The sequence below is a fragment of the Lineus longissimus genome, chromosome 5 (assembly GCF_910592395.1).
Source record: "Lineus longissimus chromosome 5, tnLinLong1.2, whole genome shotgun sequence".
Taxonomy (NCBI): domain Eukaryota; kingdom Metazoa; phylum Nemertea; class Pilidiophora; order Heteronemertea; family Lineidae; genus Lineus; species Lineus longissimus.
The window spans coordinates 4,432,565-4,452,705 of record NC_088312.1 but is presented as its reverse complement, the minus strand read 5'-3'; the positions used below and the strand labels follow the sequence as shown (position 1 = coordinate 4,452,705).

At 39.4% G+C, this 20,141-nt stretch overlaps 1 protein-coding gene across 1 annotated transcript in view; it reads left to right on the top strand.

Moving 5' to 3' along the window:
- The first annotated feature begins 990 nt into the window (after positions 1-990).
- LOC135487470 (diacylglycerol lipase-alpha-like) overlaps positions 991-20,141 on the top strand; it is a 36,389-nt gene continuing 17,238 nt past the window's right edge. Inside the window, exons 1-4 of the mRNA XM_064771151.1 lie at positions 991-1,207; positions 9,235-9,446; positions 10,517-10,618; positions 14,189-14,363. Of these exons, the coding sequence (XP_064627221.1) occupies positions 1,113-1,207; positions 9,235-9,446; positions 10,517-10,618; positions 14,189-14,363 (584 nt within the window). The 5' untranslated portion in view covers positions 991-1,112. The remainder of the gene's footprint in view (positions 1,208-9,234; positions 9,447-10,516; positions 10,619-14,188; positions 14,364-20,141) is intronic.

Sequence of the window (20,141 nt, the reverse complement as noted above, 5' to 3'; positions counted from 1 at the left end):
AAATCTGCAAAAAGTGATAAGTAGGTGGTAAGCGGATTTGACTGAAACTTTAACCATTGTTGGTCTCAGGACAGGATTATTACTGGTGGAGTATTTTTCAAAAAAAAAACAAGAAAGTAATACAAATAAGGACTGAATTGACTTATTATCGAGAATAGTTCCACTTCATTTTCTTCAGTGCAACAATGAGAAAAAAGAACTTTAGATTTGGAATTACTGGAAATATACAATACATGTCGTGTATACCAAAATAACAGAATCCCTCTCAATAAATGACAATGATCTTAGAGTATTGATTTAGCGTTTACATCACAAAGGGAGTTTGAGAAAGATCCTTCCTTGAAGAAAAGGAGGCTGCAGCCATGGACATGTAGGTCAGTATTTATTTAAGAATGAAAAAGTACTCTAAAAAAATAGATATATATTGTTTAGGGACTGCCGAGATTCGAACTCGCACCTTTTGTGCATCGCTGATCTTGTTCTAACAACACGTGCTTTTCTTACTTGATGACGTCAGGCGAAATTACTGAGCTGTGATTGGCTGATTGGTGTACACGATGGTACCAACTGCCTGTAAAAGAAAAACCTCGCCGGGGCGCGATACTGGGTACTCGCGTGTTTTAGAGGGCTTTTAGAACCGATCACCTGCCATTTCCTTATTAGCCTCATGAGGACAACCAGTTGGGACACCTTTCAAGTTTAATGACCCGTTGTTATCCTTCTGATAACGGACATCATTTAAAGAAATCCACAAATCACTTTTTGAGTATATGCCCATCTAACAAGTTAGAACCTGCTTTTCTCCTTTGATAACATCATTAAATACATCCATAAATCACTTATAGGGCCAGGCGCAGACATTAGCCCAATACCGTGCCGGTTACCTCCGCCAGCTGCTTATCGATACTTATCAATGCGATCGATAGTCGCCCATACACAACTGCCATCTATCAAATGATAGTTGAACTTGCTAATTGGCAATCCGCTGCTTAAGCATGAGAGAAGACGGATAATGTGAAATTCCTCGGATTTTCCCCATCTTTCCTGTAGGATGTAGCTCGTGTTGAGTAGATTCTGTAACATTGTTGACAGTTACAAAAGCTGGCTCCAAAATGCCTGGAATAGTAGTTTTCAAGAGACGCTGGACTGTGGGATCGGATGACTTTGTAGTGCCCGCCGTTTTCCTGCTAGTTCTGCATATTATCTGGTGAGTGTCTCATTACTATGGTTACGGTGTAAATCATGAAATGATGTGCGTGTTATCAGGTTTTGTGCCAAGGGTTTTAATAGTTACTCTAAGGTTTTATCATATTCTTTTTTATTTGGGCAGTACATGAATATTCTGCTGTGGGAAGACGAATTTGACCCTTGTAATCAGGACATATACCTCTCAATTAAAGACTTCATTTATCAGTTCCAACAACCCAAGGGTGTCCTTAATAGAGAGGTTCTAGTGTATTTCATATATTGGGACAGTGCATATTTATGCAGTAACTTGACCTTTAAATAGAGGGTGAGTATAAATATGGAAACCATTAACCATTTGTGTCCACAAACAACTTTGAGGTCAAAAGCCTGTGAACAATGTTATGTAATAACTGTTGGTTGTCAAATCGCTCAGTGTGTTTCGTGATATTAGTGTGTCATCCCTAGTTAAGGCTGGATTGTGTAGTGTATTGATCTAAATTCAATAGCAGATCCAGGTAGGAGCAGCACTTATAGGGGCTTGTCCCCTCCCGCTTTTTTTGGAAGTTATTTGAAATTTGTCAAATTGGGAAATGGACTATAAAACACGTTGTTATAAGGTTACAAATGTCTGTCTTACATTTTTTTATTAGCCCTTAAGGAATTAAAAATTGTGTTTTCCAAAAGTGTGCCCCTAATATTATCCTCAGAGGAGAGGCCATGTCTGACAGTCAATCCTAAAGTATGCTATGCAGTGTTACATTAAAGGATGTCTTGGCACCAGTCTATTCAAATAAACTCTACAAGATAAAGATTCAGTCATACAGTATCATGATATTACATCTCAAAGGAGCTTACCAAATCTTGATGTGGTCTTAGCCAGGATCTCTATCCTGACTCAGCATTTATGTTGCCATGGCAACAGCTTTGGCAGGAAGCGAACATGGTCACACATCACTGACAGATTGAATTTTGAAATTATATCTGACAATAATTGATGCTTCATTGTTTTTTATGTCAAACTGTGAGCTATTTCTAAAGGAATTCTGATACTGTGTTTAGTTATGAACATCGCCCACAAAGTAAAAAGCCTGCAAAAATTTAGTGTAAAGTTTGTAGTTTTTTTAGAAATAAAATAAAATTAGTGCCCCAGGCACGATATGCAAATCATATGCAGATGAGTGCATTCCTCACCAACATTGTGACCAATTACTTTGAGAGATCATCCAAGAAGGTTATGGCAAAACAGCATCACACACAAGAACCCACGATAAGATGGAAAAGATGAATGAATCACTAAGAACAAGGGTTACATTAATCCATTGACTACAATTTAGATAGCGTTTCTATGAGTCACCTTGATCAGACACAATACAACCAACATCATTCTGTGCTGGCAGGCCACACACAATAATTTAAAGATTCCTTTTCCATAAGTCCAGGGAAAGAATTTTTAGGCCAAGAGGGGGAGACTTTTAAAATAGTTTTGTCTCTTCCAATTTCATTGCACTTTGAGAAAAGTCCATGCATAATCAATTCCGATAAGGGCACGGCTCAGAAAACAATTTTTTTATTACATTTTGCCTTGCTTATTGTTAGCTCAGCATGCTAGTGGATGTGATAATGGCAAGGCTATCTCATGCTGTTTCTTATTCAGATTCATCAGCAGTTGGCTGCCTTTCATCCTCCACCAACAATTGTTTAATTAGAAGTGACTCAAATGACTGATGAGGATTAACAATTCAAGTTATTGAAAATTATTGATGCTATTCTGCAGCAAGTATTGGTCATCAGGTTCACGAATATCGACAAACTTGATGTAAAACATTATTTACATTTTGATTGGATTCTCTTAGATCTGGTTCAATTAACCCTTTTTGGACTTGAGAATGGTAAAAAATTTTTTAACATACAGCGGAACCCCGCTAACATGACCACTCGTGGGACCGAGGTTGAATGGTCGCGTCACGGGGGTGGTCCAGTTAGTGAAGTTGAAAATCTGGGGACAAAATGCATGATTAGGTTTTCCCGCCAAAATTGTTGAACTTATTGTCTTTTATCAGTGTGAAATAAGTGGTATTCTTCACAGTTTGCCTCTGAGTCCTACTGGCCTGCATATTGTTCGGCATTATTTTCAAATGAACCTCTACCGATCATATATTGGTTTCTTATTGATTTTATGCCACACAAATGTGTACGAATGAGTTATTGTGCATTTTAACACAACTAAATTGCTGCAGCTCTGTGGACATACATGTACCATGAATGTCTATCGATGCATGATTTATGTGAAAACAGCCAAGTTTCTGGCACAAGCAAGGATTTTTGCTGGTTTCCCATTCAACATGTTTAAACAGTCGAGTATTATTTGCTATTGTAAAAAAAGTGATATCCTAAACTCAGGATATTGGAGAAGTAGCATTCCTAGGGCTTTATTGCCCTATAAGAGACTTCGGCCCTATTCCTAGCATAGCCAAACCAATAAACAACCGGCCATTGGCTTGCATTTTGGATTCCGAGTCCGTGGAATATTTTTGTAAAAACCTTTTTGCTATATTTACTGGTTAACACTTGAATTAGATTTATTGATGGAAGTTAAAAACTGCCCAAAGGATTTGAACATTATCAGTTCATCAGCATTTCTAAATTAGATATTAGAATAATAGCTGGTCCTCTGCAAACAATTGCAAAGGACTGGAAGTCCATTTCAAAGTTATCCTGTTCACATCATAACCATCAATCAAGTTTTCCATCTTTGTAATTTTAATTGAGCTGTTATTGATCTGTATGGCTTATTTATTCAATCACCCTTATCACAATGCCTGTATGCTTGCATGACTGGATGCAGGGTACATCATGCTGACTGCTCAGTACAATAACTGCATGGACAAACAGTTGCATTCCCAACTATACACTCATCATGAGACTTAGATCAATACTGACATGCTGCAGCCACCAGCTCTAACATTTTCTTTACTAGAACAATAAATGTTCTAATATGTCTCCAGAGATCAAGGCATGAACACTCCAGCATCAATTAGCATGTATGTCTGTGCCAATATGGGACCATTGCTAATCAAGGCATGGACATTCCGGCATCAATAACATGTATTTCTGTGCCAATATTTGATCATTGCTAATCAAGGCATGCACATTCCAGTCAACACATGGAAACATTCTGAAACGTTTTCGTCTACTCGTCTTTTTGTCTGTCATGTACGCATACCTTAAAAGGAGAAATGTAACGAGGTAATGTTGTAAGCATCTCGGATCTTGAAAAGCATTCGATTTATCTGAGCCAGATTTGAGGACATTTCTCACCTCTCTTGCCCAAGAACACCCTCTAGGTCTCCTTCATCACTTTGACAACTTGATCAGAATATCAAATCTATTACACAATGGCGGAAGACCGTTATCAGCTTCAGCATCAAATCACCTCACCCATCTCATTCTTAAATACATTAGTCATGAGAAGACTTTTTCAGAGGGGGGAATGAGTCATCGTCTCACTGAAGTGCCATCACTGTCACCAATAGAATTGCTTGCACAAACCATTGACTTTCAAGATCACGCAAAGCTGATATCAAGGGGGTCAGATCAGTGAACTTAACCTTGGTTCATTACACTTTGAGGTTTGGTCCAGTAGAACACAAGCTTTTACTAGTGTATCAGGCAGTTTTAAGAGCAATAAGATTATCCGCCGTGGTTTTTGTCATGATGAGTTTGGATCATTTAACATTAAGGGTTTTGCTTCGGAGAAAGAAAGCTTTACCAATGATAAAATCTTTTAGGAACAAGTTCGGCTGAAGTCATGGAGTTGTGATGCCATGAAACTGCATTGATGCCCAGTAGATTAAGACTTAGTTTGACAGAATTACCCTATTGGAGGTAAAAGGCTTCGATTCAGCACCATCAGACTGTTAGCTGAGTTGGGGTGAAGTTAGTTGCCCATGGCAGTACTGTAATACCATGAAAGCTCAGTGAGCTTGATGTGGTCATTATCAGTAATTCCTTGTGGAGTATTATTAACTCTAGATGAAAAAGGCTTCAAGCGGTGCTCTTTCTAGCTGAAGGTGCCCTGTATTGGCATGAAACCTCAGTAAGCTTTGGTGATGGTCATAGCCCTTATTGCCCAATGGACTCAGAATGTTTAAAGGTCTTGCCCTATAGGAAAAGGCTTTACTTCAAGCATCTGCTTTAGCTGAAGTGGATGGAGTTAGTTGTCCATGGTAAATGTAATACCGTAATGGCTGTAACCGCAATAAGCTTTGGTGATGTGGTCGTTATCAATATTGTTCACTGGGAATTCCCATTAATTCAAATGGTCGGCTGGATATTAGTTCTGCATTGTTGGACATTGAAGCAATATTTTCCAGTTGATTGTTTTCTGTTTTGTTCTCTGGTGAGCCCAACCAGGGTTCATGTGTTGTGCATGGTGCCGAAATGATGCTGGACTGACTCATACTGATAAATCAATGATGATGCTAAAAACAATAGCAAAAATGTTATGCAGAAAGTAGATGGTTAACAGGTCTGGGGGAACCCAAGCCTAAGATCATCATTTGGATGTAGTCTGATACCTAAAGGCACACGAGTGTGGTTTTGTATTCATTGCAATTTCCTTGATTCAGCAGCATCACACCTCTTCGGAAGTATGTTACAGAGCAAGGACAGGGCACACTAATGTGTTCTTGTAGATAAGTTGTGTTTGTTGTTAGCCAAGACATGAAACTCTTGAAACTTGTCCCCGTGCCTTGTACATTTCATCCTGCAGCCTGCACCTGCTGAAACAACAATTTAAAGTTGGGCTATTTTGATAAATGATTGTAGAGAAACAATATATTCATATTTACTTGAAAATGCTGAATGCTGAGCTCGAAGCCTTTCATAATGCATAAGAACCAAATTTCCGTCAACGCCAGCTGGACCGACAATACGACCGTGTAAACAGAGATTTCAGCAAACATAGAAATCCTTCCAACATCACGTCGGATGTCATTTCAAATGCTGTGCTTGTTTTTGTGGAGATTTTTATGTTTAGTTCAAGTGATTGATACGGAATTGGCTTAAACCACGTGAAGCGATGGAGGGGATTCCACAAAACTGGTCCTATCACCGTATGGTGAAGTTGGGAATGTGATTGCCACCAAGGGGATTAAACAAACAATTGATTTATGACTAAAAACAACTTGATAAAATGAACCTTTCAAATCTGATAAAAAATTCATGATGTAGGTGATGTATGGTATGGCAGTTCAATGCATCACTTGCTAACTGTTATCAGCCCAACTGACACAAACACTTCAGTGGCATATTAATCAAATAAACCGGCGTGCTGGAGCTGTCGTTCTGATAGTTATTAAAAATATATTCTTTTTCACCAAAAAATACTGCACTGGGATTTTTGGTGATTTCACGCAGAAAATGCAGTATGTAACTTAGGCTCTAAACATATCTAAAAAAACTAACTTTGCCATATCTGACAAAGCAAGACCGAGAATGATTCATTTGAAGCAAAATACTGACAACATTTTGATAATCATATTCCTTCCTTACGAATAGGTATCCTCCCTGTGTAGAGGAAGATGCATCTAATAATCTAGCTTGTGCTTTACCTTGAAAGTATTGGTCAGGACCATTATGTATTTGTATTCATAAGATGAGACTAATAGTGTTCGAATGCGATGTCCTTTATGGTCTTGGGAAAACAGCTGCAAGAGAGAGAGAGAGAGATAAGAGCTTTCTTTCCAATTGGTATTCCACTCCCATTACCAATTTGAAATTTACCATAAAATATTTGGTTTAAGATTTTTATTCACCGAAATCCATTATCCATAGGACTTCTTCGAAGACAACTGCCGGCAAACTGCTAATGCCCTTGATGTGTGCTGCATCCATTACTCATTAAAAAAGATGAGTAATATCACCATTCAAGTGAAATGTCACTTTTAATTGGTAATATGCTCAAACCCTTTGTAAGTGTCGGATGACTCCCTCAAGTGTGCTTACTGGGAGTAATTAATGGTGTCGTTATCATGCTGCAGCAATTGGTTTGGTCTTCAAATCGCTGTAACTCGGTCATTTTAGGTGAGATGGTTACATTACTTACTTTCATGCTGAATGAGTGGTTTCAGGGTCCCTTTAAAAAAAGCATTAATATGAACAAGGCGGGGTCATGATAATGATGAAGCTTGTCTAATTATTAGGCTGTGTATCATAGCTTGTTCGTTTGTGGTATCCGTGTTTGGTGTTTGCTCGTTCCATTAATGATTATGCAAGAAAACTACCGAACCTTGTCCTGATATCACCATTAGGCATTTCCTTGTCATGCTAATTGGAAATAAAGACTGCATCTTCTGATATGGACCGTCTTTATTCCGTCAATGGGAATCACCAATGCCTGGAAGGCACCTGGGTTTGCTTCAATAGTCTTCTCATTCTAGAATCTAGTATACAAACGCACACAGATCAATGCGATTCCCTGTGTGTCCGCAATGATAAGGATGACTTCTTGCCTAGGTTTAGCATAAGTGCAATTAGGTGTTGGTTCTTCTGTCGATTTTGGTTGATGGCTGCAGTTTACATCCATAGTATGCCCATGGCACTCCTGTTTTCTTATGAGCTCGAGAGGACGGTCATGGCCAACTTAGTGACCACTGACCCTCCGACATGTCAGGTTATAGATCGCCCCTCCTCTGGCCATTTAGTGCAGACACTATGAATCATCCCATCATTAATGAAGCAGAACTAACTGGTGATGATAAGGAGAGATGGGTGGACAATGATTAGTCTTAAATAATGAAAGAGCTTTCTGATTGTCGCCAATTGGATATGGAGACCAATGTGCTGGACACGAGAAGCTGAAATAATATCTTGGTTAACCGCCCAGCTCCCTTAAAGTACCCCACAAACGTGCGATTTTAAACGCTCTTCCCTGACATTCAGTCTGATTTAGAATATTTTGATTTCATGCGTAATTTGATGATGGAAACTACTACTGTACAATCAATAATTGTACTCATCAATAGTGAAGGTGTTGTAGCCATTGGCATGATTGGAATCTGATAGACCGGGGGCTTTGTGTATTCATGAGGTGTTTTTTATGTTTTCAGCAGTTTATTTGACAATGTCGTTTTAAATCATTTATTATTTAAGAAACCAGGGCAAGTTTGATGCTGTGTAGGTTTCTGTGGGGGATGCAGGTTACTTTGTGATTTGTGCATTAGCAATGTTTGGGTCTGGGTTAGATAGTCCAATAAAGTACTCATGACAGAATCTGCAGCCTCTATTTTCGGCCTGTACTGCATGGCTTTAATCAATGTCCTGGTTGGCTAGTTAGCCTTAGTTCAATCATATCAGTCTTCTACACAGCCTCTTCTTCAGAATGTATTTAGCATGCCTCCAGCTAATTTCAAAGCATTTAGCTGGCACCATGAAAAACATTAACTTCATTCACAACAATACCAAATCCCTAGAAACTACATTATTTTCTTCTCTGGCTGCTAGCTGATCTGGTTGAGTTTTGTATTGGAGTTAGATGTTTGATAATGAGACGGAACAGGAACAACCAGTGGGAGTGTATTGTAAGGATGATGTCACTTGCGAAGGGGTATTTTTCTTCAGCATCTCAACAGGTACCGGAATTGCATTAGATTACAGCTCAGGGGCATGCTTGATTCTGCTTTTCATGTGGATGACAAGTGGTTGAGAAAGAGAATATTGGTTTTGTGCAAGTTTTTTTGTCTGAAGCATATATCAAATGATCGAGTTAGGTTGGGGTCAGTTGGGAAATCTGTGGCGGAGTGAATTTCACCGAGAATGATAAATAGAGCCAAAAACTAACTAAACAAGACTTCTGGATGATATGTGAGCATTGCTGGTGCTGTATTATTGCTCTACACAGATGTAGCGAAACCAGAAATTAGGGAAATAATGCTTAAAAGAAGCAGAGAGAAAAAAGTCTGTTCAGAAACATTTTCTGATTTAAGGCATATAATCTTCATAAATCGGGTTATTTTTTAACCCATTTCTCATTTATTTTCATTGTAGGATTATAGTCCTTGGTGTGATTCTGGCCGTGGTAACGTTCGATGTGACGAAACAATGTATGGTGGACCTGCAGGAACACATTCTTGGTTACCTTGTGATATTATCTGGATGTATAGTCATGGAATGGTGCATTGCATGGATCAGCATGCGGGGCACCATACTCAACACGGAGCCCCGGAGGAGTATGCAGTATTTATTATACGTTAGATTAGGTAAGCAAGTTTGGTGGAAACCCTCAAATGATTCAGGTATTGCACATAATGCAACAACTTTTTTATTGTACCAAATGTCTGTTGAGGAAGGACTGCAAACAGTGTCATCATCAATCACGTTTATTGACCTATAGTGGATCCTTCTTGGCCGATGTAGAGACATCAGTTTCCAGATCAGACAAGCACACCTGAATCATCTTTGCACATCTCACAATTGGTAGAGGTCACTTCCTGATGTTTTCTCTTTCAATATCTTCTGTTACCTGAATGTGTTCATTACAAACATTTCGAAATCTGTGAAAATAGGAGAGTACCATGATCCACACAAGGGTGTCCTTTAATGCTCTCAAGGTAGTAGCTTGAGTATTTTAATTGATTCAATATTTTTTACTTGGTTGGTTTCAGCATTGACTTGGGTTGTGATAGGATTAGGCAGGTTGTGTCTGCAACATACTTAGGTCAAGTAAATACATAACTAGAACACAAAAACATGAAAGCCAGATGGTAAACATCATACCTTCTCAAGAGTGCAAAGGTTACCGTGCTTTGCCAAGTTAATAAATGTTAAATCTCTCCCCAATTTGGCCATTCCTATTTTCCTCAAAATTTCACGCATTCCTCCAAGAACTGCTGCTGCGACGTTCCTAGGCAACCACATAATTTGGCCCACACCATGGTGAGAGTGGCTCATGGGCTAATAGACTGGGGAGACCGAAGTAGCTCTGAATTGCGAGGGAAATACCAGGTAGCTTATCATTATCGGCGGGAAATGACAGGGCTGGAGACTGTGGGTTCGAGGGAGAGAGATGACACATAGAAGTTTTCTTGTGTGTGTCACTGTGTTAGTTAATAGTTCAGCTATCACAAATCTGTGTATTCATGGAATCAAAATAACTGAATTCAAAAAAGTCATGATATGTCCCTTGATAATAGCAGAAAGCAACACAAGGCCCATTACAATTCCCTCTTAATTTCTTATAAAAAGAAAACGAAATGTGATACGATTGTTGGTCCAAATTTTATTTGATTAGCTCTGAATTTTAATCCTTACTTTCCTTCTTTCCTTGCAGCCATCCTAATAGTGGAGTTCTCGTGGCTTGTAGTGGGTGTGATATGGATATCTGAACATTATGATTCATGTGGAACATCTCATGCCAAAAGCGCAGTATTAGGTAAGTTCGTCATCCTTTGGACATCTCTCATTCTCCTAAGCCTCTTAGCAAAGATGGCTGCCTTGGATGTAACCAAGAGATTTTCATCATCAAACGTGTCATTTACCCTGAAACACAGCACACAGCTTAGCAAATGTAATTTCTGAAGAGAGTAGCATACATGAGGCCAGCGTTAGAGTACCAACTAAAGAATCGCTCACCCACTTATTTTCGTTCATGCCAGTGCCCATGGTAAGGTTACTTTGAATATATATGTCCATGATCTTCAGTGCCATGTTTCGTTCAGAAACTCTGATAAATGTGATCTTCCTATCAGTGCTTATAGTTTATCGGCTTCACTGCTTTTTGAATTTGCCTTTCCTTTTATCTTCTCCTTTGGTCTCTGTCGAAATATTTATGTGCGTCAGATCTTTGGAGTCCTCCTCATGTACTCAAGAGATACAGTGCAATTAAAGTCCCAAATCCTTAAATCGGAATTTAATAAGTTAATGCATAGGATCTTATATTCTAAGTCTCTTGGGCCTTTAAATGGAAATATAGTGCTTTTGAAGTTTTGATGGGATGATTTATCTTTTGTAAGTTTCATCATTTGGCTGTTTTCAACCATTTGGGACATTTGAAAGGTTTTATATGAGACTCCAGATTATACACACAGGAATGTTGAATTTGAAATCACAGCATTTAAATTCTTGGAGACATCAGCTTGAATAAATTGGGAGAACACTTTATTCAAAGGAATGGAGGCACCGAGGCAGGCTCTAATGATCTAAAGTGTACACATCAGGTTTGAAGTACATGTGTGTACAATAGTTCTGATACATACCAGAACGACCCTGTATACAGTACCACAAACTTCATTAGCGCTGGCTTATCAGCATTATCAAAGATGTGCCTTCTTTTTGAACATTTGTAGCAAACATGGATTGTTCTCGATCCCTCTCATCTTGTGAGTTACCATGCAAATGCATTGCAAATTCTTAAATTCTTAAAACTCAACTCCCTAGTACTCGTGGTTTTGTTAACATTCTCTACCCATTCAAAGGATCCAGCACTCTGGCGATAGCGCAAGCTTCCTAATTATCTCATTAGAGAAGCAGTTCCTTGGCAACGAGTTAATTGACATTCCAACATTCTCCTTCGATTTCTATCAGCCACCAGGTGGTAAAAGCCTTTCAAGGTCTTACACAACAATGGAATTGCCAATCAGGGAATTCAAAATTGTTTCATCGTTTTCAATCATGCATTATTCAAAGTCATTGGAGAGATTGCCAATTAGGGGAGCTCAAATGGCGAGTGATTGGAGGCCATTTCTCCTAAATTTCTCAATCAACTCAACCTACTAAAAATCTGCCGACAGAGTAAAAGGTTTACCAATGGCCTGTTAGCCTTCCATCAATCTGGGCCACAATATGTTGAAGATCTGTATCAAAAACACATCTTTCTGTGATGTTAGTGGGGGAGCTTAGAGCAGTACTTCCCTGGTCCAAAGTTTAATATGGCCCTGAATATGAGCACATAAACTGAAGGCTTTCCTGATCATCAGCACAAAAGACACACTTTTTCCATCTTAGTCCACAAACGTCTCTACAAACATGGACCCACCGTCTGGTAGATGTCTCATTTACTTTGTGTTCTACCAATAAACAGCCTACTTTACTTTGCTTAAGTCTATTTGATTAGTCACAACAGACATAGCAATCTTGTATTGATAATCCACTTCCTTATATCAAGAGGAGCCAAGCCACCCCCTGCCATTTCTGCGACCCCTGAAGGCATTCTCGTAAGGTGAAGACATTGAATTTGCTCTGTGTATTAATGATACCATTGAGAAGCTTCTTACAATGAAGCGAAAGAGTTTGCATGTCTTGGAGCAAATCAAGACAATGTGACTGTTCTCCCTGTTGACTGACTGTACTATTGGATGACAGTTTTTCTCTGAACATCCCCAATTCGTTACGATGTCTAATGTAAAGGACATAATATGAAAACGAATTTTTCAAATTATCTCAAGTGCTTGACGTTTTGTATCAAGTGCTTAACTTTTTATCGTGGAGGTGATACTTCCTTACAACCAAAGATGGGTGCATGCTTGAAGTGTTAACCTGGTGCATCACGCTGTGTTACGATCTAACGTCATTGGCGATGTTACATGTACCTCCTTAAACTCATTGTACTCTGACGTGGCCTCTACCTTCTGCACCATATCTGCACGGTTGCATCCCAAATGCTGCTTCAATGCCTGACAGCATCTCAATCCATCATGTTCGAGTGGACATCGCTCAATATCTTGTGCTGCTCAGCCCAGATGGCGACAAGAAGACCCAAGTCATTTCCTCTGCTGTCATTATAAACCTCATTATTTCATGCAGATGAGGTTTATCCGATCCTCTTAGAATATTTTCTTGAGTGAAGATATGCCAGAGAGGTGAATATCTTGGAGCTGTTGATGCATTCAATGCATTCGAGATGCATTCAATGCAATTGAGCATCTACGTATAGCCTGTTTTTGCAGTGGTTCTGTCAATAGCCGCACTTACACCACCTGAAAATGGACCACCAATCTTGGTTCGGGAACCAATGCCGCACCATCGAAAATCCACCAAGCGCTTACACCAGCGCTGCAGCTAGTTATAAAATCCGGCTACAGATGGCGCGCAAACAATAAGCAGAACGCGGAAAGCCTTGGCAGAAAGCGCCATTTCGAAAGCGCCGCCTGGAGCCGAACCATCTAACTAGCTAATTGCCGATCCATTTGCGCTTACACCACGACAAAGCCGAGCTTTTAACAAGCCGGGCGAATTTGGACCATCAAGCTTGGTGGGACAAATTCGCTCGGCAATTTGTATCGGCAATGGATTGCCGAACCAATTTGTCGCGGCAATGTGGTGGTGTAAGTGCAATTGGTCCACCAATATTTCGTGGTGTAAGCGCAGCTAATGACTTTTTACAGGTGACTATTGCTCATCTGGGTCTGTCTAAATGTCAACAGGGCACACTCTGGGATAATAAGGAGCTACTTGATATACATACAGACCCCATCATCTCATGTACATCATAATATGTTGTCCTCAAATGAAATTTCCAGCAATTGGAACGTGGCTCTATCTGATACACCACCCCCATTAACCTAGTCTGGAGATTTAATTGCAATAAGTACTTTTTTGTCTCCAAAAAAGCATTTTAGATAAGAGCAATTGATAGTCTAGGGGATGTTTCAATAAAATATTTGCTCACAATTCATTTGCATTAGAGGATTTCATTTTGTTACACCATCTATGGAAGCGAGGTTTTTTTAAATCTCTATTCAAAAGCTTTTGAGCTCCACAATTGAGCAATGCAACTTTATGTGCTTTTACACTAAAATAGCTGATAGCCTCCTCTGATTTTATCCTAAGTAGGCCTATTTGTAAGTAAGCTGCCCTACCATTCTAAGAGAACATGGCCGCCAAGGTCACAGCGGTCATGTTTTTCTTCCTATGAAGATAATAGAAACTACCAACAGTCAGATGTTACTGACAAAAGTATGATTTGTTTGTATATTTTCAAAGAAATGTATTTTTAACATTTTAGGTATAATTGTCTGTAATTGGATAGTCATGTCCAGTGTCCTGATCTCTCTGTGGTGCACATTTGATACGGCAGGCCGTAGCTGGGTGAAAATGAAACGTTACCAGGAGAGTGTGAAGGAGAGAGAAAAAAGGGCTGGACGGCGGTCTGGGAGTCGGCGGAGGAACTGGCGACACAGGTAAGAAGTGTTGTGAATTTCTATGTCAACTATTGTCACTGGTGAGTTCAGAATGCTGTCTGACAGTAACTGGAACAAACTTCAAATAGAACTATTGACATTTCTTCCTGATCCTTCTAAGCTGTACTGAAGAGCAACTTGATACCATGAAAGCTGTCTTTTCTTCCCCATGCACTTAGTGTTAATTAGTAGATGGCAGAGAGTGTTTAAGCATCTGATGATTTTCGTGTTAAGAGGCTTGGAAGTTTGTTTCTTGATCTCGGTCATGGTGAGAATGTTGAGGTCGCAGGCTGTGGTTTCAAAAGTACTCTCACTGCTGGATTGTAAATTAATTTGTGCCTGGTTGCAGCGTGCTAGAAATTTCTGTGACAAGAGGTTGTTTTCCCCAGAAGCACTTTCTCGTCCTTCCGTTGAGCAGGAATTGTCTGCAAAAAATGGCATACGCAGGGAATAAACTTCTCGTCTATGGCAGGCGTTAGTGACAACTTAAGTGATGTGTTGTTTTTTTCCATGAAGATGCAGATTGGTACTCTGCAAAAAAGATCTTATAGTGGTAAAGGTGTAATACCCTGAAGAGGGTACAGTTAGAGGCAACATACCTACATTCGAGTCTTAGATCAATATTTTGCTAAAAGGATCATACATCACTTTAACGTTGAAGGCATGTGACTCGCATAGTTAGAGGCGATATAACTTCAGCCATTTATCCTGACAGTAAATGACCATTTATAGGCAAGGAAACACTTCATTGTAGAGATGGGATCTCGAAAGCAGATATGGCATCGTAAAGAACAGAAAGTGGTATTCTGTTGGCCAAAGTTCAAATCATACTTTGCAAAAAGGATCGTGCATTGCTGATGCCATGTCATCCTACAGAGGGAAAGTTAGAGGCAACATAACTGCATCTGATAAAGGCTGACAGTACATGACAAGTTACAGACAAGGAGAAATCTCAATATAGATACAGCATCTTAAAGGCAAATGTGGCATCGATATCAACATGCATGCTGTCCTTAACCATGTTTTCATCTTTCAGAGTTGAATTTTTGCATAAATGAAAAATTACATATTATTGATTGAAAAGTATGGTTCCAACTTATACAACTTCAGTTCTTTCTTGTACACCATATAAGGCAAAGGAGTTTTTCTATACACACGAGCCTGTGCAAATGATGTTTCCATGTCTTGCTGCTCAAATTACCCTACGCCTGAAAGTATGACCAGCGACGAGAGTTTCATTCGCCGTGGTAATTTCCTCTCCCTGTCTTCCATGCTATTTGTATTTGAAAGAAGTATGGCGCATATGAATAAAACATTGCTTTATAACATGGAATAAAAATTCACCTTTCGTGGCTTGCGATGCATTCTTTCTTCAGCACGATTGTGGTTGAGTCAAGTTTCCGTTTTCCATATGAACCAGCTTTGGGGATTCCTTTGAGCCGTTCTTCCGTTGACATGATCTCATCTCACAGTGAGTTTCAGGATGGCCATCAGTTTCAGCTATATGCTGTCAAAGTTTCAGTAATGCTTTCCAATTCCACAAAATTGATAAACTGCATTTTAAGAGGCTTTCCAATTTCAGACATAGTGGGCTTCTTTGAAGAAAGTTTACAATCAGTACAAAAAGCAATAAAGCTAATTTCTCTAAGAATTATAGAAAGCTGCAAGCATTATTAGATTACAATGCAAACATGTCTTCTCCTTTCAAACCAATTGACTTTCCATCCTCTGGGTTCAGATTCAAGAATTGAGGCGAGAATTGCTTTATGATGCTTGAAGTGGTAGATTGTCTCTGCGACTGAAGTCACACTGGGGATGGCTGGCGTGTTGTATAGCTTATTAAAAGGATGAGCCTCCCATAGACATTAGTGTAGAACAGAGAGAATTGCCTCGAGAATTGGACTTGATGTGGCTTGGCACAACTTTGGCTAATGCTAAATCAGGATAACATGAATGTAAAAACACTTCATGGCTCAGTGCTTCACTCCTTACATAATCTAATGCTCACCTGTAGCATCATGGCTGCCTCCCATGCATGTATCAAATGTACCAATTATTGAAGAATACCTATAACCGATGAAAAGGTGGTGAAAGCCAACATACTGTGATGAAGGTAGAACACTACAAGCATGTAATTCGATTACATTACCCAGACATGCCGTCTTAACCAAAACCAATTGGCTTCATTCCTCGGGCTTCAGAGTCAGGTATCGAGACTAAGTCTCCATTTATGATGCTTGAAGCAGTACATTGTCTCGAGCTCTTTTGCGTTCAATACAATGGCTGATGTGCTGTTAGTTTTAGCACGTTTAGCTTTAAGCGTGCAAAGTATCTTTTGATTAATGATAATCACTCAACTAATGTAATCTAGATACTTCAGTATGTTCTTCATCAGGTTCAGCCTCAATTTTAGATTTGACCTTCATTAAGGAACCGTGTTAGCCCATCTAAGACAAGAGAAATCATGACTTTATCGCCCAGCCAGCCTTCGATCTTGCCATTAATATCAAGTATCTGCCAATAACACATTCATGTAGGTGCTCAATTCATACGGCAAATTTCCCATGTTCTGCACTGGCGGTGTGTTATCCAATATTATATGTTGTAAACACCTGGAATGAGAAAGAGAAGGTTTTTATTGGAAGGTTCTATACCACCTAGCTGAGCATTCCTTGAGGTGAAAAATTGTTAGAGGAAATAAATATGAGCTGTTAATAGTGGCTTCTTCAGCCTAGATTTGAGATTGAACAACCATCAACAACTGCTGAATTGCTTATCCAGGACAAGACAATTACTCTCCTTGCCAAACCAGCCAGGGTATTCCAGCTTGCCGGGGGTAACACTGAAGTAACGTCTTGCTGTAATTTGTGTAATGGAATTGAATTATCTGAATGAGACTGATTCCCTCTTTGTAATTGTTTTAATGAAACTCCTTGACTTCAAAGACATGTTTAGGAGATAATTTGAAATGAAATTTAGGACCTAATTTCGTGACGTTTGAAGTGACCTATTTATAGCTAACAGGGATGCTGATGGGAATGTTACAAAACAGTACATGCATTGGTTGGGTGGTGAGAAGTTTGTGGCAAGAAAGGCCAGGAGAAGACGCAAATGAGTGAATCGCATCACAGGGCCCCAGATTTGGTGCATCAGTCCATCGTAGTGAAGTGGTTATAATTGAACTTTAATGGTACAAAAATACTCTGTTACCCAAAATAAACTTCTGTGGTTAATGTCATGGTGTTTAATAAGCTTGCCTTGGATGAACTCAATGTCTTACACATCATTACTCCAGTCATTGACCTTTCTTATACGATAATGAGATTCTGAATAATGATTGCCACAATTTTATCAATGGCTTGGCTGGATTTAACTGAACCTGTATGCCTGATTTGAGACCAATTATACGGATTGTCAGATTTGGAAATTATAGTCAGCAATATCATGGTTAGAAAAGGGATGGTGGGTAAAATAATTGTACCAATTTCTTGAGGGTGATCGCAAGGGTAATCAGTGTATCTATTCATATCTCAAGGACATGGAGACAATTTCTTTGCTTTAGTGGTGACCTCATCAATGTGATTTTTTGGAATTAATTTGTGCTCGAGCTTGAAATATGAGTGTTTTTTAAGCAAGAAGGGTTATGACGTATACTGAATATCTCAAGGGGTTCAGATGCCAAAAGTTACGGGTTAGCAGTAAATATGTCAATGGCATTGACAGAGTTAAGTGTTACTCGCCTATACCTGCCCCATATGAAATGTTTGTTGGACCAGGGGGCCAATCCATCCACATTTCAACCAGTCGCCCTTCCATTTTCATCAACCCAACCTTCGTGAACAGAATGCCTATTAGTGAGACTGTAGCTTTCAGACCCATTAGGTGCAAACTTTATCAAATTGCTCCCTAGAGAAAGGACAGTAACTCGCCCATCAGCCTGCCAATTTCATTATCATGGGTAACTCATTATCTATATCAAAATATGAAGAGGCATGTGTAGCTTGGAATAATGGACATCCTGAATCTCAGGTTTTATACTCTCTTGAATAGTGGAACCTCCTGACGTGTACTGACTGCCTTAAAATCTCACTAGATTGATTTCTGACCAATTTGTGAGCAAGGATCCTAACTCATGATACCACTCTTTCAATCCGTGCGTGTCTCACGGATATCACACGAACAACTCTTTTAGGGTGACTGCGTTCACTCAACAGGTATCTTTCTCCTTGACTGACCTACGCTAATGTTCATGCATGGAGAATGTCAATATCATTAACACTTTCAGCGCCCAGCCATATTTAGCGTACTTCCCCCAGGGGCCAAGGTTACGCCCCTTTTTACCCTTTTTCAAAATTATGAAAACAATAGAAGGAATAAAGATAATTACATGAAATTTTCTGTGTTGGTTCTTCTTTGTTAGATCTCTTTACAATGCTAATTTGGAATGATAGTCAGCAAAGCACTTGATTTTGCACAATGGTACCCCACACATAGAACAGTAATATCTGGTGTCTTTCCGAATACCCACTTTTTGGCATACTCTCGGCTACATCTGCCCCCGTCATCAATCTTCGACCCGCCATTGCGCCTATTCGAATGCAGACAATCTTGGCTATAAATAGCACATTGGCTGAACATCATACTATCACTTCAAGCGCTGTATAGTTAAATTGTTTTCCCCTATACTGCGCTGCTAGTCGCCTCGAAGACAAAGCGGGAAATTTAAAAACGCGACGTAATATTACGTCGGATGGCTCAACCGTGTGAACTTGCAAGACGTAAAATTACGTCAGATGGCGCTGAAAGTGTTAATAAACTAATAACTGATCAGTAGCAGATAAATCTAATTACCTAAATGGAATGAGTATTGAAGATCTGTCGGGAGTCAAATAATATGAGGTTTTCATGGTAGTTGCAGCTACTTTGGCTGGAAAATAGTGATAGCAACAAAAATCTGTTGTGATTCTTTTTTGTTCTCGGTCGTGTAGGATCATTTGCTTAGCATTGACTACATTGTAGAAAGCCAGTAAATTTCTTTTTGATTGAGATCAATGTCGTTCAAAGATTACAGTGCTTTTCTCGTCATTTGTCCAAAGCGCCTGGCAAACAAGTGATTGAAATCGCTGTAACCTGTGATTTTAATCACTTGCGACAATGATTGCTCATTTGCAGAGGTCATTCATCACAGGTCATAGCCACATACGAGTCGATATCCAGCCAAGCCATTACCTGTTTTAGTCACAGATGAGAGATCCGTTGGTCGCACATGGCAGCCATTATAATAACAGATAGCTGTGATTTATTTGTCGTCATCCTCAATCCTGTGTCATCTTAAAAGAAAAAAGACAAGCTGCCTGCTATGTCGTGTTGTGAACAATCATCATAGTCTTCAGCATCAAACATAAAGAGACAAGGCTGAGATAGTAATCTAATTTAGTATCTTGTTAAGCAGACGTGATGTGCCTTTTGATGTGAGGAATTGTCACACAACGAATCTGATATTGTTTGTATTGACGAGGTGTTCTTTTGGCTTGAATAATGCCAGAAGATAGTAGCTGCACTAATATTGTACAGCCCTAAATGTCTGTATTTAGTAATACCTTGGAGCTAACTCAGAAAATGATATGTGTGGGCTGCAATGCCCCAACAGGTAGAGACCAAATTTTCATTGAGAGGTACGTGCCACTGATTATTGAAGCTGAAGGTGCTGTATTTTGCCAATGAAGCCATTTTCAATACGTAAGGGCGGTCTTGCTTCCGTTGTCATTGTCATTGTCT